General features: G+C 37.3%; 1 protein-coding gene across 3 annotated transcripts in view; it reads right to left on the bottom strand.

Annotated features, from left to right (window-relative positions):
- Positions 1–25,668, bottom strand: part of ABCB1 (ATP binding cassette subfamily B member 1) — a 117,708-nt gene that overhangs the window by 21,914 nt on the left and 70,126 nt on the right. Inside the window, exons 2-15 of one of the 3 annotated variants that reach the window (XM_026842460.1) lie at positions 24,725–24,779; positions 21,710–21,857; positions 19,751–19,844; positions 16,475–16,666; positions 15,959–16,130; positions 14,593–14,717; positions 11,507–11,678; positions 9,267–9,380; positions 7,788–7,898; positions 5,230–5,355; positions 4,841–5,044; positions 4,278–4,448; positions 1,670–1,831; positions 336–503 (exon numbers count right to left, since the gene is read on the bottom strand). The exons of the other annotated variants lie outside the window; for them this stretch is intronic. Coding sequence (XP_026698261.1) covers positions 336–503; positions 1,670–1,831; positions 4,278–4,448; positions 4,841–5,044; positions 5,230–5,355; positions 7,788–7,898; positions 9,267–9,380; positions 11,507–11,678; positions 14,593–14,717; positions 15,959–16,130; positions 16,475–16,666; positions 19,751–19,844; positions 21,710–21,857; positions 24,725–24,779 — 2,014 coding nt within the window. The remainder of the gene's footprint in view (positions 1–335; positions 504–1,669; positions 1,832–4,277; positions 4,449–4,840; positions 5,045–5,229; positions 5,356–7,787; positions 7,899–9,266; positions 9,381–11,506; positions 11,679–14,592; positions 14,718–15,958; positions 16,131–16,474; positions 16,667–19,750; positions 19,845–21,709; positions 21,858–24,724; positions 24,780–25,668) is intronic. 3 annotated transcript variants of the gene reach the window in all.

Raw genomic sequence — 25,668 nt, 5'->3', positions numbered from 1 at the left:
GCTATTTGAGTTATATGACTAATTACCTGTTTGTTTTTTACTTATAATTAAATTAATTAACTTGCTATTAAGCCATTCCCATATTCAAGTTTCATAATATTACTCAAAATATTTCAAGTGTCACAACAACAATAAAACCAAAAATTTAGCTTCAGGGGAAAAGACTGTTTCCATAGAATTCTTGCGTGATTTTGTCAATTTATGAGTCTTTAACCAGACACATAGGCTGCCTTCACACATTTTGTTAAAAAAATTACTCTTGAGTGGGATCACATTTCTTTCTTACTCCATTAGTTATGGAAAACACATGCAGGTAAGAATACAGAGACACTCACAAGCTGAACAGTGTTTACATCAGGTTCATCATTCTGTATTCTGAACCTTTTAATGCTTTTCTGAGTGGATTGTCTTCTCTGTCCAGTCAGTATTGATCCCTTCCATACCTCCTCTGAGACAGATGGTGCATTACCTTCTTCCTGTAACTGATCCTCAGTTCCTGATGCCTGAAATGAAACCAAATGATGCTAAAAATTGTTTGTGGCTGTATTATCCTTCCAAATGATGATCAATTCTAAATTGCAACAACAAAAACTTCTGTTAAGTAAATGGAAGATTGATAAGAAAAGCATAAGCAAGTACTGAAATTTCATTAAGTTCTCTCTATACTCTGAAAAACCTGGCAATACATTAACACTTACAAGGTGGGGGAGGGAGTTTCAGCCACAGAGATTTATTTTTCTCATATTTTTGTCAAGTTAAACTGTTCTGAAAACATACAGGAAAGTTAATTAAGTTAACTGAAGAAACCCACCAGAAAGCCTCTTCAAAATGCAAAAATTATAGAAAAGAACCTTAAAGTAAAAGAGAATAAGAAAGTTAATAAGAGGGACTTTCAACACAGGGAGGGAGCCATTAAGAATAGGAGCAAGACTTCCATTTACTTCAAAGTTAAGGCCTGAGAGAAACTGTTTGAGAAGTTCAGGAGACAGCTTGAGAGATAATAAAAATATTCAACATAGACCATGCCTGAACAACAAAACTTCAGGAGCCTGAGTCACTAAGATGCTGGTGATTTGTAAAGTCCTTGCGTAAAAGAGTTTGGGTTTTCACAATAAGGGTGGGAGGCACTGGAGAAGGTGACTTGAGGAGGGTGTGGAGTCTCCATTCTTGGATGTATTCCAGACTCAACAGGACAAGGCCCTGAGGAACCCATCCTGACCTGAGAGTCTACCCTGTGTTCCATGGGAGTTGGACTACATGAGCCATCGAAGTCCCCTTCAGCCTGAGTTATTTTATAATTCTATGATTTGGAAAAGTAGTCTGAGAATCAATCATCTCCAGAACCTCATTTTTGCCACCATCACATTCACAGTCATCATTTTTACCTTCTCACATACCTAATTTTTAACTTTTAATGTACTTTTTTTTTTTTTTTCCTTAAAATTCTTGTAATTCACAACTTTGAATTTAACTTGCATTAACTTAACTTAATATGAAGTTTTCTTAATACAAAGTTTAGCACTCTTCAGGGGAGCTTTTTTTCCCTCTAGAATTTCCCTATTGAGAAAACACTGCAAGATGGAGGTACCTTTGGGAGCAGTTCAATTTGGTTAACTCAATAGCACACGATATGATAAAAGATATGAAAAAATGTTTGTGAAAAAGCTACCTGCATATTAACAAGCGTGTAGTAAATTCCCTTTCGTTCTATTAATTCATTATGAGTTCCTTGTTCTGTAATAACACCATTTTCAAATGCAGCTATAAGATCCGCATTTCGAACCGTTGACAAACGATGAGCAATAACAAGTGTAGTGCGTCCTTTCCGGACCTGGAAACAGCGTAACAATGGTCCCACATTAGCATTGTCAGGTACATATGATATTTCCCCTCTCACATTAGAGTTGAGTAACTGAAAAGTTTTCCTTAGAAATGATATTCTAGTAAAGACCAGAACTGTCAATTGAGAAATGTTGAATTTCACAATATTTTTCAATTTCTCCAAGGTAAACTAAAGCAAAAATGTAACAAATAAAAATACTGCAAAACATATCTTATTTGAAAATATGAATTAAGGTACTCTGTTTTTATCATGTCTGACTATTTCTTTCTAAACACACATCTAAATTTCTTTTTTTTTTTTTGAAACAGCTCCTTCAATATCCTCCTAGGTTATGTATCCAATTTTCACTGGAAAAAGACTATCTACTGTTAAGCAAGTCAATGACAATTCTATTTCAGAGCATTTAAAAAATATTAAAAATTAATCATATAGCAATTTTACTTGCTCTAAATTACTTGTGTGACTTCACTGAAAATATTTATCTAAAATTATACTTAAACCCATACTTCTATTACGCATGGTTTTCCATATTTTTCATTACTCACAAATAATAAAATAAATCCTGTAAGTATGTAGTTTGACACAACCAAGATATATTCACAAGTGTATCGTTACAGTGTGTGTTGGGATAAATTGGTGTTAATGTCTGTCTAATGGCCCAACAACTGAATCCAAACTTTATATAATTCAGTTTAAAAATCTTCACTTAACACTTGAACTCCAACTCCTGGCTTAATAAGTGTTTTACAATTAGGAAATAAAAGAGAAAACTGTAATGTGTGTAGTATTCTCAGTGAATTTCTAGATAAACCTGAGATCTTAATATTGTCACATGATTTTAAGAACTAGAAATGACAGCTATTCAAACCATCCTATAAGAAATGGTAGGCATTTTCTTGGTAGTCTGAAAGCTTCCCTGTATCTGAGATGATCTTGAAAAGTTAAAATCACATCAAGATGTAGAAGAAAATTAAGTTAATGTCCTTAATTATAAAAAGCAGAACACCTTATCTGCATAAACAGTAAATGGAGATTTAGCAGAGGTTTGGTGAAGCCTGCAGGGAAAAGTGGTCTACATTAGATCTGATGTAAACCTTCTATAGAGGTACGTGTTCAGCACAGTGAGGAAGGGAAATAGCAAGCAAGAGGAGGACAAATGAATGCTTGGCACATAACAGCTTAGCTTCGTCTTGCTTAACCCCAGCAATCTGAAGGCTAGTCTAGTCTGAGCAAGTCTTTCTGGCATGCTGTGCAGAAACATCACAGGGAGACTCATCTCACCATATGACATATTTTACAGATAGGTGGGGGAGGGCAGAGGCTAAGTTAACTTGTTTAAACTAGCTGTCTAAGTTTTATATTGCAGCAGTTAGTTGGGATCCCACCAAGTATGTCTCAATCAGCAGTTCTCTGCCCTCCTGCCTCTGGGATTCACTTTATAGGGCATGAGTTGGGAGAAAGATCCACAAGTGTGCCAGCCAGTGTAGCTTCACAGAGTAGGATGAATTATCAGTAATTAGGACTAGTGGACAGAGAGTCTAACTCTTGCTGAAATTAGTGGCCATTAGGTATCCTAGTAAAAGTTGGGGACAAAAATAACTTTGGAGATGAGAACATAGATTCTGTTTGATTCTTCTAGACACAGTACTGCACAGTGGGTAATGTAAGATACTTCTGAGGCAGAACAGCATGTGGAGGCAAAATGCTTTCTAAAGATATTGTCCAGAGATAAACTGTGATCATGTGATCATTGCTGAAAATGTTTATGCAATGGTGGGAATTTGTTTTCACTCAGAGCATAAGAGTAGATGCATAGAGAGAGAGAAACAGAGGAAGGGAAAAAACCAACGAATATTATTGATTCAGCCAGAGGAACAGGTGGAACTATTTTGTAAACTGTTCATAAACTTGTTTAGAAAAGACAACAAGAAATACAGGATTGGCTATTTTTTTAATTTGTCTAGGTGGTTTAGAAGTTATGTCTAGATGGCAGTCAACATATAGCAGCTTCTCTTGAAGACATCCCTGAATTGGTTTTGAATCACTTTGCTAAGAACATAGTTCACACGGATCTCCAAATCTGCTTGAGAATATTTAGCTCTTATCCCCTTTTGAGCTCTTCACTGCCCAAAGACTAAAGCTTGTTTGGGAAAGTCTGCTGCAGTTCAGCCCTACCCATAATATTATTAATTGAATTCCATGGGCACTTGCAAAAACACTTCACCACTGGGCAGTCTACCTGACCTGGTGGAGCTAGCGCTGGCAAATTTCAAAACAGACTTTAATGTATTTATTTTTTAAAGCATTTCACTATTCATCCCCATTTAGAGTTCCCAATCTTTGTATGAACAGAGAGTATTTGTCAAATTCAAGCTTACCTTAGACTTTTTAGGGATGTCTCTTGCAGCTCTTTAAACAAATGATCAATACTGACCTTGTCCAGTGCCGCCTGCACAACTGATTCACTCTCAGTATCCAAAGCTGATGTTGCCTCATCAAGCAGAAGGATCTTAGGATTGCGAACCAGAGCTCGGGCAATTGCTATTCTTTGCTTCTGGCCTCCACTCAGCTGTGCCCCTCTTTCTCCAACCACGGTTTCAAACTTCTACAAGATAACCACACACATTTCCACAACCCTTAGTAGCACAGCCCTTTCACCAGAGTAAGGCCATGTAAAGAAAAGGCACGGTGGTGTCAGTAGCCCCAGCAGCACTTTTTCCTTCATCTAAAACACTACAGGACAAACACCCACTTGGATATATCTGCCTAATCGTTTGTGTCCCTGGAATTCCAGTAGCTCTTCAAATGATCATCAAGTCATGACCTAAACATTTAAAATCAAATTATTCTCAGAAGTTATGAAGCAGCTCTGCAGAGCTGTGCCTGCTCACAGCTCCAGGGAAAGCTTCCTCTGTTTCCAAAAAACCCTTCTAAGGAACTATTTGGCACAAGAAGGTTTAGGAGAAATTATTTCAGCAGGGCAGCTGGTTTGCTTACATTGGGTAGCTTCATGATGAAGTCATAAGCATTTGCTTCCTTCGTAGCTTTTTCAATCTCTTCCATGGTGACGCCCTCACGGCCGTAACGAATGTTTTCTGCAATAGTGGTAGCAAAGAGCACGGGCTCCTGATTCACTACACCAATAATCTCCCGCAGATACCTTACATTTAAGGTCTTAATATCCTGCCCATCAATAGTAACCTAAACAAAAGGAAGCAGACAAAACCTGTTTACTAAGAGTTTTGGTCAAGGAACCTCTCTCCCCACGCTGGCCCACGCCTTTTTAGGGGAGACTTTGCCATGTCATTGGAACAAGGGCAGCGAGAGCAGAACCAGACTTCCAACAACTGTGACACAGAGCAGTCCTCTCACTTGAGGTATCTTACCGTGCCTTCCTTGGGATCATAAAATCTCTGGATGAGCTGAACAGTTGTACTTTTCCCACAGCCACTGCCACCAACCAGGGCCACTGTCTGGCCACAATTAACCTTCAGATTCAAGCCCTTTAGTATCTGTGCATATATGAAAGGTAAGGAACACGTAACAGTATGCAAAAATGTCAGTGTAAATTTGAAGAAACTCTAAAGACTACAATAAAATTTTGCAAGAGAGCTTTAACTAGTGAAGGGGAAGAACTAAATGTGAAATTGTGGAAGGGCTGACACGGAGTTTATGGAGTTTTACTGAAATATGAAGAGATTCTTCCTTCTACTTATCCCTTCAAAACGTGGCATTTCACACCTATTGCAAAAGTGAAGTTCTGCTTTCCATGCAAACTTATTTGCTACTCCCTCAGCTTTTCAGTTTCAGGTACATGGTGAAGACATCACACAGCAATCACTGCAGCTGTAGAGGAAAAGAACTTTTCTTTCCCTTTGACTCTGCTGTTGGTCTATGGGAACTTTTCTCTGTAGCTTTCTCTAAAGCTTCAGAGAAACATTTTTAAACCTCTGTGTAATGAGATGAAAAGGAACATTTCCTTAGCTATTTTTCATTTAACAAGGAGGAAGAATTTATAGTTTTGGTTTTGCATATTTATATAAAATATCACATTATTTAATTACAAGTAACTCAGTAGGAAGCCATCGTGAGGAAGTTCTTCGCTTAAAAGAAGTGAAAGAGCGGATATTCCGTTAAACATTTGCCAGGACCGCTCTTGTTTCAGAACAACAGGGTAAAACACTCGTTAATTTCAGCAATACTAAAACCTCTGAAAATTTGCCATTTTTATCAAGAATATTTTGAACTGTGAGATTTGGATGATGTCAAAATGAACAAGTATGAACTGAGACAACCTAGTATAAACTCTCAGGCTACCTTAGAACTCCATCATAAGTCTTTGTTTTCTAAGTTTTTACGTGGAAATATACTTATTACATTGTTAGGGATTTACATGGAAGCTGGCCCTGGAAATAAGATAAAAGTTAGGATCCTGATCTAAAACCTGAGGATGCAAATGGAAACATTTCACTGATTTCAGTCACCTTTGGGCCAAATACTTTGTCCTCCACCAAAGTGAGAAGAATAACATATCATCTTCACAATATTTTCTTACACATAAACTTGCAAAATAAAAAGTGCTAAAAGGTTTAATGGGCCTGTCTGAGGACGTTATTTAGGTTTTGTCTCCATCCTACCACAAGCTAATATTAGAGAAGAAGCCTATCTTAGAAGAACCCCGATAAAACGTAGCCGTGACAACAGCAAGCCTCAGCAAGCCTGGCACAGTCGTCGCACACAAGCACCTGCTCAGTGTCTTGGGCAGGTTTTGTAGCCCTTGCTGGGGAAGTGTTCCTGCAGCTACCACATGAGGTGAATTCCCAGCCACTGATGTCACATATATCTGCTCAAGTTTAAGAGTGAAGAGTGAGGTCTTCTGTAACACACTACCCTCTTAAACCTTGCTGTTGTCAGCAGGCAAAGACAACTTGGGAGTGTGCAATATTGTTTCCATGAATACATTATGTTCCCTTGCATCCTCTGGATTGTTCATAGTTCTTGTTTTCATTTGTTATGCAACATCCTTCACCCTTTCTCACCAGGATTAAACGCTAAAAAGGTAACCTCTGTAATAAACAGAGGAAGAAATAAAAAACCAAATTCCTTCTGTTATACTAGATAATCTTAAAAACTTTTTAGAAACCTGGTGCAGAACTGACAGAGAGCAGTACTCTTCCTAGTCTTCATATTGATTCTAATGTAGCTAATACAAATGCCAAATGATTTCAGCTGATCTCTTGAGAAACTGGTGAGCTGAAATGTTTTCTTTGTCTATTTATTTAAAAGCTGACTAAGAGAGTCCTGTTCCTCTCTGTCGTCATATCCTACCTGAACAAAATGGAAGCAGATCCCCTTTTATAGATCAGTGAAAACGGACTTCCTTCACATTGGAAAAGATGATTTTCCAAGACATTCTTAATAAATGTATTTTTAGAAATCATTCAGGCCTCTTTCCCAGTTAATTGCATCAAGATTTACCTTATGATAGTTCTCAAACAAAACAGTCTCTTCCTTCAAAGGGACAGGTTTTACATTGCAAATGCAATAAAGCAGGTGTTAGATTTGCTGTCAGTTTCTCAGAGAAATACTTCTAACAGATTTATGGTGTGGACAATTTCGCATATCAATATACTACTATAACATTTTTACTGAGTTAAAGCAAGTATTATTACAACTAGTGATTATCATTATATTTGTGACTTAAAAGGATATCCAACTTTTAGCATTTAGGGGAAATTTCAAGCAGTTATATTTTATTTTAAAAGGCTAGCTGTTAATTTATTTAACTAACCAGTTCAGGCTAAAATGCATTATCAGTTCTAGATAAAAGCAAAGGTTTCAATTTTTTCTATGACTTTTTTTTTTTTTTTAATTATAACAATTGTTTTTCTCTAAGGGAATCAGTTATCTTAAATGGAATCTGTATCACCCCCATAAGTAATACCTTAGTATCTGGCCTAGCAGGATAATTGAAGTAAACATTTTGGAATTCCAAATTGCCCTTAACATGCGTTGGTTTATAGCCAGCATCAGACGAACTGTCAATCTCAGGTTCCTGTGCAAAAAAAAAACATGCCAAGAAAAGGGAAAAAAATTGTTTAGATTTCTAATGACATTTTAACACAACACAGGTCTGTGGTATCTTAGACATTAATATTACCATATAACAAGGCATAGAGGGTCTCATTACAAAGTAGATGTAACTACTCATAGATACATGAAGATGCCAGTCCAGGTCACTAGCAGATCTGCTGTCAGAGGTGAGTAACCAAGGCAAATGCTCAGACCCTTAAGTCTTCACTGGTGTAGATTAAGGAATAGAGGAAATAATGTAAAACATCTGTGAAAGGAAGGAGTAATTTACACATTCACAGCCAGTTGTTGCACACTGGCAGTAATTTGTGTTTACACTCCTTCCTTTAATACACTGTAGGAGACAGCAGCTGTGCCATATTAACACAGACAAAGGACGAGGTTTTAATGCACTTCTTTTCATTCTTACCCAGAACAGTCTAGAATCAGGAACAGTGCGTTAATATCCAAGGGCAGAAATATAGCTTGTGTAGACAATGTTAGTTTTAAAATAGTATTGTAGTCACTATGATACTATAGTAGTAAGTTTACAGCCCCTGCCAGCCATCCAGTATGTACCAGTCTACAGCCCCAGCCAGCCAGTATGTACCATAAGTTTGGTAAGTAAATATTATTGCTGAAACCAATCCTTGTCAGGCATGATGCTACTGTTACTGGTATCTCAGCTAGTTACTTGAGTTAGCATGGATTTAATTGCAACAGCTGCACTTACATCTCTGAACTACAAGGCAGATGTGACCTCAGAGGTAAAAATGTCAGCAGATGCTTCAGCATTGTTTCATAACCTGTTAGCTGATGCAGCAAAAATTGGAAACAACCTTAAGTTTAGTTATATTTTATATATAGTATTCAAATAACTCATGCTTATAAACTATACAAATATTTTAATATTTTTTGACATAGGACTTGAAAGTAGAAGTTATATTGCCACATCACTAGAGATGTAGTCACTGTAAAGGCAGTCCTTTAAGTTATTGATAGCTGAAAAGAAATATCAATAAAGTGAACATAGTTATAGAAGATCGAGAATCCTCTCTGAACTGTTGGGCTTTTTTTTAAGTATACTTATTGAGGCGAGCTTTTTAAGCTTTCTTTTTCTTCTTCAACCTGGTCTTCTGAACTACCAAATAAAAAAAACAACTGGTAGGAATTTGCACCTTCCTCTGTTATTGGCTCATATTCCAGTATTTAGATGCTTGTCCTTTATCCAAAACTGTGTTAGGTAGAATTTTAAAATATCATTATATTGTACACACAATTGCTAATTTTAACTCAGAAAGAAGTCAGATGTTCAACACTTTTGGATGACAAACATGACAAAGATACTCACATTGTCTATAATACTAAAGATTGCATAGGCAGCTCCTCTGGCGTTGGCAAATGCCTCCATACTTGGTGCAGTCTGTCCAACACTAAAAGCCCCGAGTAATATAGAAAAAAAGACCTAAAGAGAAACAAAACCACCAGATAATACATAGCTAGGAACTCATAACTCTAATTAGACAGCTTCACTTATCAGAGAATATTAGCTATTGCTGCTTCAAGTAGTTTCATGCATGCTGTGCAATAGAATCAAAGCAGGAATTAAACAGGCAGCAATCATTTAACAAAAGGTAAACACGGGTAGGCAAAAAGGGAATCATCTTTCCTTCTTCCACAATTGGACCATAAGAAGCATATTATGTGGTGCTGATGGCTGAGATTCTTCTTTAGAGTGACAGTAGAGAACAGAAGAACATTTCTAATTCCACCTGAACAAAAATTAGCCACCAGTTACTTTTGTGATTAAACATAGATAAAAATTTCTTTCTTTCTTCATATAACATAAAACCAAGGTTACTTCAGCCCAAAGGGTAAAGGCACAGTAATCTACTCCATTGGAGTACGGCAAGAACAGAACCCAATGTTTGGTGAAACTGGAAACTTCTATGTGTGAAACTGAAATGGTTTGTCACATCAGAAGCAGACTAATTTCTCATCTAATTTTCTTCAGCTTTAGATCTGACTCTTTCATGTTTGGGTGTTTTTTTCTGAATACATGCAACTGACACTCCTTTGAGATGGTGATAATAAAGCCTTATTTGCATTTTATTCTAACTGTATCTGAGTATTAAATCAAGCTTACATTACAGTCTAAACTGTTAGTGGCCCAGAGGAGGTGACAATGAGTATGGCCTTCTGCAAGGACCAGTGAAACCCCTGCTCTGCATTTATGTGCTGTTTGTCAGATAAGGCAGAAGCCTGGCTGCAGGTGCTCCTGCTTTCCCTGCCCCACCATTTGCTTTCATTGTGGACATGAGAGCAAAGCTTCTTCCCAGCTGGTTTCTGCCGGGTGTTGGTAGTACAAACTTACCTACCTGGCTTTGCCCTGGAGTGGACAAAATCATAGAGTTACAGAATCATTTAGGTTGGAAAAGACTCTTAAGATCATCAAGTCCAACTGTTAAGCTATCACTGCCAAGTCCACCGCTAAACCATGTCCCTAAGCACCATGTCTACACTACCTCCAGGGATGGTGACTCAACCACTTCCCTGTGCAGCCTGTTCCAATGCTTGATAACCCTTTCAGTGGAGAAATTTTCCCTAATATCCAATGAAAACCTCCCCTGCACAACTTGAGGCCATTTCCTCTCGTCCTATCACTTGCCTCTTGGGAGAGTAGACCCACACCCACCTCTCTAGAACCTCCTTTCAGGAGCCTCCTTTTCTCCAGACTAAACCACCCATTTCCCTCAGCTGCTCCTCATAAGACTTTCTCTCTACACCCTTCACCAGCTTTGTTGCCTTTCTGTGGACACATTCCAGCACCTCAATGCCGTTCTTGTAGTGAGGGGCCCAAAACTGAACACAGTATTCAAAGTGCAGCTTCACCACTGCTGAGTACAGGCGGATGATTATTTCCCCAGTCTTGCTGGCCACAGAGTGGACTTACCCACCTGGTCACAATTAAATGAGCTGCTCCTGAAATACTCAGGTTTTGCTAGAGACCCTGGTGCCTGAGCATAAAGGAATGGATGGCTTCAAGAGCTGCTGACCTATCACAGATATAAACTCCTTAGCAGGCAGGTTGTGACTGGGATCAAACCTTCAACCACACTGTCACACCTCAAGCCCTCCAACAAAAGGTCCAACCTGATATCAGTGTAGATAAAGACTGCAGGTAAATGAACTGTGTCTAAGACAGGAGCTAACATGTTACAAAGATAATGCTAGCTGATGCCCGATCTTTCTCTCCTCAATGCAACCACTGGGCATGAATCATGTTTCCTAGAAGTTATACCTAAGTCCTTTAGAAAAGATCTGGTGTGACTGAGCAAAAAATTAACCACTAATTATTATTGATCCAAGATGGCTTTTTAACAAGGGACTTTAAAGTAGGTGATTTTTATGTTGTTATCCAACTTACAGAAATATCAGTGGTATGCAGAACTGTACTGGTTTTGGTTTTGTTATCAGGGGTGATAAAGTGAAAAATGTAGTTTAAAAAGCTAACTTCAACCTCACTTAAAATGTAAAGTCACATATTACAACAGGTTCATAAACTTTGTTCAGCTACTGGTGCATACATACTGTAAAGACTTTTCCAACTGTATAATCATCGGAGAGTATCAAAGTGGTTCCATACCAGAAGGCCAAGGCATATGAAGCATATATCAAAAAGAAAGCAATACCCATAGAAATATTGGCTGAAATGGCTTTTTTGATACCAACTCGTTTGGCATCTTCTAATTTTTTTTGGTATCTGAAAGAAAAAAAAAACAACAGAACGTACAGGAAATTACTATTTCATTCATTCTGTGTATTGATAAATTACCCATAAAATACATCAAAGATATATAAAAGATTTTTGATAAACAGTAATCCAATCCTGAGAAAGATCTTGCTAAGAGTAGAAGAAAATATATTGACTTTTTTTTTTTTTTTTTACGTTGTGACAGACTGAGCTGATCAGTTTTGTCTGGAACAAGGACTGGATGAGTGGAAAAGGCTGTGGCAAGCTATTAAACAGCGTTAATCTTGTGATTTTCAGTGGAATCTTCCAACTGTGAGTGAATATTACTGATGCTATGAAGAAAGGTAAGCAGTGCCTAGCCATGGGAAGAACTGACTGAAAGATGTCTCCTCTGAGTCACTTGCAGTAGGTATCTAGGATTGAGGATAAACTTTCTGAAGGAATAAAGTGTGAAAGTTGGGAGAGACCGATATAAATTCTAAAAGCAATTCTGATGTATAGGAGGATTAATGAAAGTACAGCAATGTTAAACATGTCAATAACAGGAGAAATAAAATACTGGTATTAGATCAGAAATAAAGATAACAAGGATGGGATAACTGTTGCATGAGTGTTGAAATACATTGGAAGGAAAAGAGAAATGGTGATATGGAGAAAATGGAATTAATTTATGTCAAAATCTCTTTGGTGATGAATGTAAAATATATAATTGGGATGATGCTTGTATCTGAATACTTTAGATTGGATTTGGACATGGACAGAGAGAACAATTCAATAGAAATGTGTGACTGTGAGACATACATCATAAATATAGACTAAAGAATTAAATGCCAGCAATAGCTGTGTGACCCATGTGCTCTGGGAAGTGATAGCTGGAAAGTTTCTTTTTTTAAATAGTCACTGAACAAACAAAAGGACGAACACACCCAAAAATTATCTCCAACAAAGATTTTCCTTTTCATGAGTCTTAGAAATTAAAAAGCATTGAGATTATAATTATACTCCAAAAATGTGCATGGTGCCAAAGAAGTATGATGTGAATTAGGGTATTTTAATTACCACATCTGACCTGAAAGGGAAAGCAGTAAGGAGGGAATGTACCTTTCATGGTGATCATGGACTCTTTATTCCAGAGTACTGAATAAACTGGCAAACATAAAAGACTTCTAGTGATTATTTTCAAATTATGGATAAAGGCACAGCACTGAAGTATTATAAGAGAAGCAGTTACCTGAGAAAATACAAGCTTGTAACCTGGTAAAAATAGCACATAAAACTTGCAAACAAATCCTGAGGAAAACAATAAAATCCTAAATAAGTAGAAATAAAATCATACTAAATGACAAGACATAAAATGTGTCATGGGTTATGAAAGAGAAGGATTAACCTGATTATTTTTCTTTAATATTGTTTTTTTTCTAGAGAAGCAAGACACAGTAAAACTAATCCATTGAGACTTCATTAATGTTATACCATCTAATGCCAATTTATCCTAAAGCCATAGGATAAATAACTAATTAAACAGTAGCTGTGAAATAATAAAGGAAAGGTAAGGTAGGGAACTGCCTGAAGCAAGATAGCGATGTTCAGCAGGGAGCTGTAATACCCAACGGAGTTGACAGCATGAATTCTTCGGTCAGTCTTGGGATTTATTGTTTTTACTTATTTTAGTGACCTGGGCATGCAAACACTACTCAATATAATGAAATTTCCTGATGGTAAAATCTTAGAGGATCAGTACAGAGGAGCAGTGAGAGGACCAGGACAAAAGAGTATGAAATGTCTTACAGAATTAGATATATGATGTTGGAGGGTAGTAATAAGAGAACTAAATGAACCATAACTATGTAAAATAAAAGATGACCAGTGAAATGGCAAACCTATACTATGTGAGAAAACTTGAAGGACTTAATTTCATTGTCCCAGCAAAATGCCATCTGAGAGAGTCTATGATATATTTCTATAAACAGCACAGGAAAGTAAACCCATGGGAGGGAACTACTAAAGCAAATGTTCAGTGCTGGTACAGTAACAAGTTAATATATAGGAACTACGCATACATTCTGTCTGGAAGAGATCTCTCGTCTTCAGACAGTCAAGCAGTAGAAGAGCCTCGCTGCAGCAGAAGAGTTAACAAGCCTACCTGGTTTTAGGATGGAGCTTTTATGCTTATTGGCAAGGGAATTAGATGATACATTTGCTTACTACAATAGCCGGAGCTGGTCCCAGTGATAGAGGAGGTCCTTCCCACTTCTGGGTCATGAGGAAAGACCCTACATCACATTTAGCACACTCATGACAAGTAGTGGCTGGCAAACGGTGCTTTAAGGATGAGTAAGAAAAAGAGGTGAGAGAGGAATGGGGGTGATGAACAGCACTGGGTAACTAAAGAAAGATGCTGAGGTGAACTGGGAAGTGAGTTGTAGATACCCAAAGGACTTCTTTCAGCCACCTGAGCTGGGCAGCAGCGGTGACTGGAGCAAAAAGAGAGAAGCAAGTCAAGGGATGTGTGTTTTCTGTGGATGACACAACTCTTACTGAACTTTGAGTCTGAAAAACTCCTGCCAGTATTTGTGGTCATGCTAGTTATCTTTAGATAACAGATCAAAAAGATGGCAGGAATGATGTTCCATAGCATAATACAAAGAACTACGTGTGCATGACCTTGGTTTGTGACCTTAGTGTTATACTTGTCTTTTTTTTGCAACATGTCTGCCTTTTTTGCTTTCAACTCTTACTGGGTTTATGAAGCCTGTAAGACCATATTCCTTCTGGGCAAGGAACTGCATCTCTACATGTTTTATGATGCTTTTCAAAGCTAATAAAAAAGTAGAGAAACTAAAAACATCAGCAGCAAAGATATAAAAAAATCTCTTTAGTCACCATTATAAAAACAGCCAACATATGGAAACTTTATTCTCACCTTTCGATTTCTTTTCCCTGTCCTCCAAATGCTACCACAGTTCGAATTGCTGCCAGAACTTCCTCTGCAACAGCTCCTGCTCTTGCATATGCAGTTAGCTCTTTGTTAGTGAATGCAGAAATTATCTGTGTAGAAGCAAAATATTTTAACTCTCCCATTCAAAGAAAACCAATTGTTGTTCCGATGTCTAAGGATTCTTAATTTATTGTACCAAATTTCCTACTTTTTTAAAAAAATAATTATTATTATAATAAAGATTTTTAAAAGAATCCGTATTTGACTTCCAAGACAGAAATTTGAAGGGCATGGTGACAATGCTTGCAGTGCATAAAATACATTAACTGGAAAAACGCATGTTATCTGCTGCCAAAAATGAGGTTGGATTTTCAGTTCTATACTTTCATCATTTTTGAAAGCCAGAGGAGCTGACGAAGATCCCTTACACTTATAAATACTTGCACCGCCACCATCAGGCAGTTCTGGTTTGTGTCAGGATGAGTAGTTGCCCCACAAGCAACGGGAACGGAACATCATGTTCCCAACAGAGGCTGCAGATGAGGTTATAGCAGAGTATTCATGTGCTATATTAGGGACTGCACATGTTAAATAGGGTTGGGATTTTTGTTTTAGCTGAAAGGGCGAGCTGGCCAGTGTCCCTGAAACTCAGTAGCCGGTTGGTGCTCAACACGCTGAAGCCCCTTTGAAACTCCTAGCCAAAAGCAATTCTATTTTTATAGATGAAGTCTATTTCTCTCCAAATGGCCTGCGTCTACTTCTGGAGTGCTGTTTCCAGTAAGTTACTGGGAGTTGAGCAAATGGTAAAGGGAGAATCTGGAGCAGAGTTCACAGTGTGCCGGCTGCCTGGCTGTGTCTGCCCGTGCCCATGTGCTGTCCCTGGGGGTAATGTCCTTCTTGCCGAGGGGTCAGAGCCCACAGACAGGCCTTATCGCTGGACACCTGATTTGCTGCAGGGTCATGCCAGAACTTACTGTCAGTTACCTTCAATGACTTCAGCTCTGCCATTTTACTTCATTTCTATATTTATTTATTTATTTTTACTGACCTTACTGGGTTATTTTGGTGTAGTTGTCATGGAGCCCAGGCAAAGGTACTGCTTATTTACCCTTTCACAGGAGGGTAGGTTAGACTTATGTAAACTTTGCAGCAGCATAGCTGAGTGCATGGTGAAGGCATGCACTTCTTCAGCTGTACCAGTGTCATCATGTGCCTGTTCACATCTTTCTGCATGTGGGCAAGATCTAAATTCACTAAGAACCAGATTTCACTTTTGAGTCTAACAGATACCAAATGGGAGTACAGAAGATATAGCTTACCAGTTTATCAAAAACTCACACGTTTTGCCTACCTTTGCCCAGAGAGCTGATGAGAATCCCAAAACGGGACTGAGTGCCAGAATCACAAGTGTTAATTTCCAGCCTTTTGTAAAACCAACTATAAATCCAGTGAAAAAGGTAGCCACTGCCTGAAAGAACATTGCAATTTTTTCCCCTATTCCTTCGTTAATCTTGGAGATGTCACTGAAAAAAACAAATTATATCCAAACAAATAAGAGAGTGTGGGAAAGACAGAAGTGAACTCTTTGGATGTAGTACACATTGTCAGTGTTTCATGATGTTTCTAACACCTGCAACTCAAGACAGCTACAAGTTTGCCACCACAAAGAACAATGGAGCAGCATTCTCCAACATCTCTATTCCTCAGGCTCCATTTAAATGATCCATACACATCTCTGGATTTGTATAAACAATAGTATAGCTTACAGAGGAGTTTAGTAAGATAAAATAACATTGCAAACAAACAACTGATTTTCAATAATTAGAATTAACACTCAGTTGGCAATTAATTGATATTTAATACTTACTCTACAAGTCTAGTGTTAAGCTCGCCTACATCATTTACATCAAACCATCCAATCTCCTGTCTCATTATAGCATGAAAAAGTTCTTGTCTGATTCTTTTTATTTGCCGGCCAGCAGCCAGTGTCCAAAATGAAACTTGAATGTAGGCAGCAAAAAGGACACAAGCTCCTATTCCAGAATAATAATATGCATATCTGAAAAGAAACAAAAATATCAGAAAATGACTCAATTCTACTCCAAACAGGGCTAGGTGCCATTTCTCTTTCTTCGCTATTATGGAGACTTTTAAAGGTCTTTGAGAATAACATTTCAGTTATCTTTTGCTAACATTATACAACTTCCACAAACGAATAAATAAATAAATAAATAAATAAATAAATAAATAAGTCTCAAAATCCATGAAGACATAGATTTAAAAAACAAGCTTAAAATGACATATTTACTCTTAGAAACACTTCCCACAAAGAGTGAAAATTAAAGCAGGGATTTTTAAAATGCTTAAGTAATATGAAAGTGAAAATAAGTTAGGTTTCAGGATATCCACCTTCATTTAATGAATTAAATATAGAAACATTGAATTTTAATTGTTTTCACGCTATCATAATTTAACTGGTTTTTTTAGTCATCTTTGAGAAATGATGGTTTGGTTTTAAACTTGCATACATTCCTAAGGAAAAATAAGCAAATTAATGCCTAAGTACTATTCATGCAATTGCAACAAAATAAGGCTCCAAACATACAAAAAATTTAAAAAAAAAAAAAGAAGAAAAAGCAATACAGAAAGCTATTCTAGGTACTTTTGTTATAAATAATGCCAAAGATGTTTTATTTGTGATTGCAATTAAACAAAATATTTCCTATTTGAACTGAAAAATATTAGTACATTAATGAATAACTTAAATAGCTGAATGTTGTTCTTAATCATTGCCAGCATAATAAAAAAGGTACAAAAGGCAACAAAACTAGGGAAAACACAGAATTTATGCATTTGTTTGAACATCTGGCTCATACCGAAACACAATGGATTGATCTAATTTTGGTTCAAAATCCCTACTAATTATGGTTATTTTATAATATTAGCAACAATTAATTGGAAAATAAAATTATGATCTTGTGAATTATTTATTTAATGAAAGTTGTTAAGAAAGGTATAGCTATGATTTTGCCAGCTTTTTTGCATGACAAATATACCTAAAGTTTATGTTTAGATTTCAGTTCCAGAATTGAACCATATAGTTTTTGTACCAATAACTCCTAATTCTTATCCTATGCAGGGGTGTTTGTACAACAGGAGTAGAATTTGACCTCTGTAATTTCATACACCCTTCAAGGAGCACACTGTCTTAGCTTGCTTACTTACAAAACAGATACGCTTCTCTGACACTGAACAAAAAGACTAGGGCTTTCTTTCCTCTTCAGAATGGTGGTGTGAAGAAAGGGCTTGAAAAACTTGGAAACAGAAGAAAAACCTGGAAAGGGCAAAGGATAACAAAAGAAGAGACAGGGTATATGTAGACAGAGAAAGAAAAAGAAATAACTGCCCTTTAACCATAAACCTGGAAATTGCTCAGGCAATGACACCACGTGTCCCCACAGCCTGTCTCTGAAAATAACTGGTGCTTAACACCTTAGAAGACTGTGAAAAAACATTATTAGACTAACATGAAACAGCTTGTCAGTGAGATAGTTTAATCGCACCTACTGTTGCATCTCAAGTCCCTATTGCAATTTTATCTGATCAGAATAAGTGAGTTCTTGACCTAGTTTATATTTTTCAGTTATGAGCTCTGCAGATTTGTTGAGCATTATGTAAAAAGTATTTCTTTTATCAGTTTTAAATTTGGTGTCTCTCAACTTCACTGTCTATTTGTTGTCCTTCTAGAAGGAAAGGGTACCAAAGAGTACTTGATTTACCTTCTCAGTGGCAATCATTATTATTATTATTATTTGGGTGACCTTCAGGTGATATTCCCCTGTGTTTGTAGTGTCAAAGACTAAATGAAAAATGAAAACATGGAAATTTAATGGAAACTCCGTGCATGACTTCATAATCATCCTCTTTAGGTTTATTTCTGGTAGAGTATGAAGTGTTTGTCTTTAAGGGATGTCTATTAGAATTTGTCTTATTATCAACAAAATTTTATTGTGTGATCCTGTGCAGTAAGAACATGGAGTGAATAAATGGGTTACCTAGAAAGTTACCATGAGCTTTTGACATTGAGGAGATACACAGGGAAAGAAGAAAGGGAGTAGATTCTCTGAATTACAGGAAACTTTGTTTCACTTTCTTTCATAAAACTGGATCCAAACTTCACTAGCTGATGGAGTTATGTGAAAACAGCATCCACAGTTTTCATACAGCTACTAGGGTCTCCCAGGTATTGTCCTTCAAAAAGTCTATAAACTAATAGCAAATATGTGGTTCAGCTATATAAGTAATTAGTTGACTTTGCTGACTGATGTGGTGTCATTTAATTATGGATAAAACAATTTCAGGGCTTTGCATGTGATCAGTTCCAATATTTTAGGGAATTTGTTAGTCATCAGTCAAAACATTTGTGAAACATTTGATGAAAACGAGAAAGCCAAAGGGCAGGAAATGGGGAATCTCCACAGAAGCTCTTACAGAGCTGGCACAGAACTCCTTCAGCTGTGGAGATCCCTCTCCCAGGACCTCCCTCAGAACCAGGTGTGTGGCAGCCATTCATGTATTGGACTGTGCCTTACTCTCTTATGGTGGTTACCCACTGAGAGAGGAAGGAAAGCAGCAGAGAAATGGAAAAGAGATGAACAGGAAAGTTGTGGCAGGAAGAGGAGAAGCGAGTTTGCCAGGCAGGCAGGGCTGGTGGCAAAATGAGAGCTGGAGAGTGCAAGGGGAGGATGAGGAGTGAAGGGTGTGGGCAAGGAGGAAGAGCAAGAGTAGGATGACACATCGAGGGCAAGGCATGAGAACTGGCATGGGAAGAGAACAAGGTATCCTGGCACATGAGAAACCGAGGAACAACCCTTCCTCTGAGCTTCTGTCACAAAGGTTGTAGGTTTGCAGGAACCATCTGGCACAGTCTGGGATCAGAGTGGGAAAATGCAAGGTGCCACTGACTCATACAGTGATGTTAACCTAAAGACATAACAAAATCTGAATTCCTTCAGTTCCATGAACTATTTATAATGAGATTCATCTTGGGCTAAATATTAAAATAATCTTTAGAGGACAATTGCTTGAGATCTCTATTACAAGAAAAGAATAGCCATGAAGTGAATGAAAACTTTCCTTTTACCTGGTCATTTCTTCCTCCAACTTTCCCATCAGAGTATAAGAAAAAAATTCTTTAGAAAAATTCACTGATGTATGGTTCAATAAAGAAAAATTTGCTAGAGAGAAAATTAGAGAAAAGGTCTTTAATTATTTTTATTTAATCACATGAGAATTTCCTTCTGTAAACTTCTATTCCAACTGTGCTGAATGAAGATTAAGAGTAGTCAGCTATCTAAAACCTTACCTAGCCCCTGACCATGTTTAAGGGAACTGAAGCCATGCAACACATTAGAAAGCATTTTCTGAAGTCAGCAAGTGCCTATTCTACCTGTAATAAAATAAACAGTTAAAAAACTAGCTAATTTCATCTACTCTACAATCACCAGCCTAAATTCCACATTTCAAATATAGTATATTCTCTGGAATGTGTGCTGATTTTGTGAATATTTATAAAACAATACACTGGCACTATAAAACCCACCTTATTTAACAGTGCTCCAGAGTGCTTTACGAATGTCGATTCATAAATAAGTAAAGTTCAGAAAATTAACGAATATGCTATTAGGCACTTCTTTCCAGTTGTCCAGGAGACATGTTTTTATTTAACTAATTCTTGTCACAGGTTAAAGGTGAAATTAAATTGTATAAAAATTTGTCTACATGTGAAGCTAATGAGAATGAGCAGTTCTGGAACATGTACTTGGCACTTTAATTTCAGAATAAACGTTCCCTTGTTCTGGTTTGGCTCTGCAGTAAAAAGTGATTGTAACAGCTTTTCAGACATAGATACTGCACTTTATAGTTACACTGGATTTAAACCTAGATTAATTTTCCCATGCAAATACTGCTTAGTAGAAATCAAATTATGAGGCAGAGGTGGCAATACTTAAGAGTTCGACTCTTTTGGGGATGCTTTGAGGAATATCATTATATCTCACCAGTAACAGTCATTCTTGTCCAAATGTTCAGAGGGAGTGGTTAAATCCTTTTGAAATCAATGCTTGACAGGTAAATTAGGTTATTAAAATAAGCATAATGCTCTTTAATGAAGAGCATTTGACTGAATCATGCCTACTATACGAACATAGTGTTCAGCTCTTTGCCCTCTGTACCTTGTCTACTTCTCTGTCAAGGAACAAAGTGGTGTTGGAGAAGTGGAAAATAACATGGAATTGTTTGGAAAAGTTTAGGAAATTCCACATTCATGTAAAGAAGCAAGGTTCCCACTGGTTTAGAAGAAAAGGACAAAGTTGATGTTTGGACAAAAGGGACTCCTGGGTGCATCCTTGTGAAATGTAATAATTTATATGCTCAAATTTAGCAGCAGAAAAGCAATTTTTCTGATAATCTCATCTTTATATCAATCTGAAAGTCTTTTGTTGTTATTGTTCAAGTAAATGGACCTATAATCATAGTCTTTGGGACAGTTAATACCCTTCTAAGATACACAGCAGTTAGTAAATAATGAAATATCTAATAACATTTGTGCTGGGTTATATATTAATTACACCTGCTTTTTTTGATAATTGGGGCTTTATTACATATTTTAATTTATATATTTAGTTTTGTTTAAAAACTGCTTCTGATTTCAGCACATAGAACAACACATTATTTTTCTCTGTTTCTTTTACTGTTTCCCATTAATCCATTTATTTAAGTCCTTAACCCAAATAGCAATATTTTAAAATATTCTTTTAAACCTGGCATAACAGTTAATTAGTGAACTGTTTGTAACAGCACAGGAGACTGGTTGGAAGAAATACAGAACTGGTCAAAATTAAAGCCCTGTCACTTCTCAGAGCAGTGAGAAGGCCAGTAACACATCTGGCCCACAGCATAGGAGCAAACTGCTTCCCAGGGAATGAATATTTTGAGGCGAGCAGCTATTCTACGCTTTATTTTTTTCCAAATAGAACTAATTTTTTTGTTGCATAAAAGCCATATTTCAATGACACCAGCTAGGAGCTACAACAGTTCTTACCTGAATAAGTAATATTTTCTGAAGTAATAAAGCTATCTGTCATGTCACCAAAGATGATCATCATAAGGGGGAGACCTGCGCCATGGAGTATTGCCATGGTAGTGCCTAGCACCATGAGGACTTTATCCTGCCAGTCCGAGTATCGAAACTGAAAGTGCAAACAGAACTGTGCTGAAAAGTTCTCTAATTGCAGCAATTGTGTTTGAGTGACAACACAGCAGTAACTATGCAGAAAGAGGCGGTAAAAGATAGGATTTTAAAAATTTAATACATAAAATGGTAAAATTGTAACATAAATGAGTAAATTCTTAATAATTTTTAATTAATAAAATAATGGCTTTAATAAAATATGAATAATAAGATATGTAAAATGTATTTAAACAAATTTTGTATCCAATTTAACTATGTCCCATTGGAATTTAAATTTATAACTATAACTGAAATATAAAAAATATAATCTAATAATATAATATCTATAATAATTTCTCTACTTTTATAGTCTCTTATATAGGCTTACACTTCAGGCTGGTAGGTCTTTACTACTGTAAGCAGTTTCAAGGCCATTATATTTAAAGCTGTGTAAAAGTGATGTCCACTGTTTCTATTTTAACATTACTAATACTTCTCATGAAACAATGATCATAACCTAAATATGACTGTGTACTAAGGAGAATAAGGAGAATAAGGGAATCATGCATTTTATTGTATGGAGTATACAAAAGGAAAATAGTTTATCTGGATTTTAGTTAGCTTTCTGTAGCCAAAAAAAAGCTTAAATTCAATTACTGGACCTGCATAGAGGTAGGAGTCATGGGCTATCATGTTACCACAGGGACCCCTAAACAAGCTCTCAGGTAATTACGAGATACCTTATCCTCCTTGTAGAGGCAATGGTAAATCACCTCTCACACCCTGAAAGGATAGTGCCTAGGATCAGTTAGGTCAGAGCAGGTTGTTCCTGTCCCCATACTCCAAATAAGGAAGAAGAGAAAAATATAAAAGGAGTAAAAATGTCTTTCTCATTGCATAATAATGAATATAAGTCCTTGAGTGAAAACATATCTGCAGATGTGTAAGAGAGTGGGTATGTTCAGCATCCTATGGCTCTTAGGAGGCAGCTGTGTCAGTGTGCCAGCCTAGGGTACTCCTGGGAGATGTCAGTTTGTGCATTACATGTCTGGCCCCACTGCCAGAAGATCCGGAAGTGTGCTCAGACTGGTCTGGGGCTGTGATTTCCAGGGGCACCCAAACTAAGAAGAGTTTTCCTCTCTGAGCATGTAGTGATGGTCTGAAGGGCATGGCTGAGAAATAATCCCTTGGTTGAAGGAAGCTGTGCTCTTCGGCGTGTAGGTGGGCTCCATGGGATGCACCTTCAGCTGGGTGATCTTTGAAGGAAACGGGTTTTGCTGTGGCTGTTACTTGGAGTTGCCCTGGTCTTTCAGGTGAGTGAGTCAGAGCAGTTTAGTGCTTCTTGTCCTCTGTGTGGAGAAGCAGGGGTTACCAGTGTGTGGTTCTCTTTTCTCCTATGTGTGAATTTTTACCACTAGTTTCTCACAGGTTTTCAGAAAACGGGGAGAAAGATGGAAGCTCTGCTGAATGCAGTGCTAGCACTAGTAATAAAAAGAGTGTGATGCTAGTGGTCATCACTCCTACACTGTGCAGGAGTGGTTTTCTCTTGCTTCCTCGGCAGGAAGAAATTCTGTTTTAAATGCTGGAATTATCCTTCAGGAGGTAAAGGGGCATTAATTTTCCATGGGTATATGGGAGTCTTAGGAAATCTTTTTATTTACAAGAGAAAAAATATTTTCCTAAAGCTACCTCCAATTCTGTTAGGTGTAGACTTGACTTAAATGTGAATAAATCCTGTCTACTACTAGTTAAGCATGAAATTGAATTACTCTGTGAAATCTTGATACAGTTATCTGTAAGACTGAAATAGTACAGAAGTTGCCCTATCATTTCCTTCCTAAGCTACTTCGAATAGCACATCTGCAGTTTCATTTGTCCTCAAGAGGACAGGTAATCAAATACCTAGTAAAAGAATTTCATATGGTATGTCATGGAAACTTCAGACAACTGTGGTCAAGCCCTGGAACAAGTGCTTAGAGAGGCTGTGGAAGTGCAGCTGCTGGAGATTTTCCAGCCTTGTCTGGACAAGGCTCTGAGCAACCAGCTCAAACTTTGTTGTGCAGCCTGACTCTGAGAAGAACATTGGGCCAGATGATCTCCTGAGGTACCCTTTATCTAACTATGTAAAATGCAAAAATATTGTGGCCTGCGTATAAAAGAAGAAACATAAAACTGTGTGCTTCCAAATCACCTGTTTAAAAATTAATGCAGTTGTACTGTAAAATCTGCTGTGACTCTCTCCTATTGTTTTCTGGATAGGAATTTGGGTGGGAGAGTGGCTGAGAAGAGACTAGTTAGTAATTGGTATAGTACTGATAAGTTAGAATCAATTGCAAAATAATAACTTGAAAATGGAAGCTAAGATTTGTTTCTGACAATGCTTTTTGAAGAGCATTTCGTTAGGCAGCTATGCCAGGTGCTTATAAAAGTACAGCTAGTGTGGGAGATAAATTTTTCTGGCATAGGTTACCCTTATGCTGGGGATTTTCCTTTTCTTTCTTTCTTTCTGTGTCTCCAAACACATTTCAGGTTCACGTTACACCCTCCCTCCCCATCCATCTGTTAATACACCTGTGTCAACATCCGTTGGACATAGCTGTGACCGTAAAAATCTCCAGCAGCAACATGATTTAAGCTAGTTTACTCCATCTCTTGTGTCTGCCCTTTCTTTCCTTTCTCCTCCATTTTCCCTTCCCTTTGCAGATCCCTGAGTACTCTATACTGTTAACAGTGAAGTGCCTCTTGTATAGCTCTGCAATATGAGATACATATATTAAAATAATAAATTTTAAACATTACGGTAGACTGGGATTGATATAAAAATAATACATTTTAAACATTATGGTAGACTGGGATTGCTAAACACACAAATATCATGAAACTTACCACTGTAAACAGGCTGACCATATTCAGTTTCTCAGGTTTCTTCTTGTTCCCATTGCTAAAAAATTATGATTGTATTTTAAGTAGGAAGACCACTTAAAACATAAAACAAGCCTAATGCATTATTAAAATTACTGTCTCTTAATTGTGTTCAGATGCACGGAGGAGATATAGGAATGTAAAACAAGGACTTCCAGTGTAAACCAAGTGAATTTCTCTGAACGCTGTCAAAAATACTTTCAAGAAGTCTTCTGGTTTGGTATTGTGTTAATACAGAGTCTATTTGGGAAAGAAGCCCACGCAGTCTAGCTGTAGGTTGCAAGCTACTTAAGGAAGACTCATTTAAAATTACAGCTCCTATGAAAAAGTATTAAGAACAGCTGTAACTAAATCTGCAGTGAGACTTTTATAATGTAGCAAAAGAGTCCTCTTGCAAACTTTGTTAGTGAACTCCACTGCACATTTTTTCTTAAATAGGAGGGTGAGAAGTTCTTTGATTAAAGCTGTTTAGCCTTTCTAGCCTAGGCTAGGGCCTAGTGGTAGCTATTGGCAACCTAGGTGGGTGGGCTACTCTAAGAATACGGCCAACTGTCTGTCAAAGGCCTCTCATATCTAAGTACTTTGATTTCAGATCATTAAACTGTAGTTGGGCAGACTGATGCCTCTAATCATAAGATACAACCTACAGAACTGAACTGGGAAGAAACTGATCTATTTTAATGAGAAGTGGACTGCAAAGAGAAGAAAATGAAACAAACTTGGAGAAGGTGGAGGTGGTGGTGGAAAGAATGTAATGCTTTACGGTGGTGAGAAGGCTTGTAGCAGAAAGAAGACATGAACAGTTATAGAATTTCACAAAAATCACTGTTAGGTTGCAGGGCAGTGTCCTGTCCTATCACAAGATACCCTGTGAGTTATTAACATGGCTTTCAAGGCTGGAAGATGAT

This window comes from Athene cunicularia (assembly GCF_003259725.1).
Source record: "Athene cunicularia isolate RWA chromosome 2 unlocalized genomic scaffold, athCun1 chr2_part1, whole genome shotgun sequence".
NCBI lineage: Eukaryota > Metazoa > Chordata > Aves > Strigiformes > Strigidae > Athene > Athene cunicularia.
The sequence above is the reverse complement of the archived record's forward strand: the minus strand, read 5'-3'. Positions and strand labels throughout refer to the sequence as shown.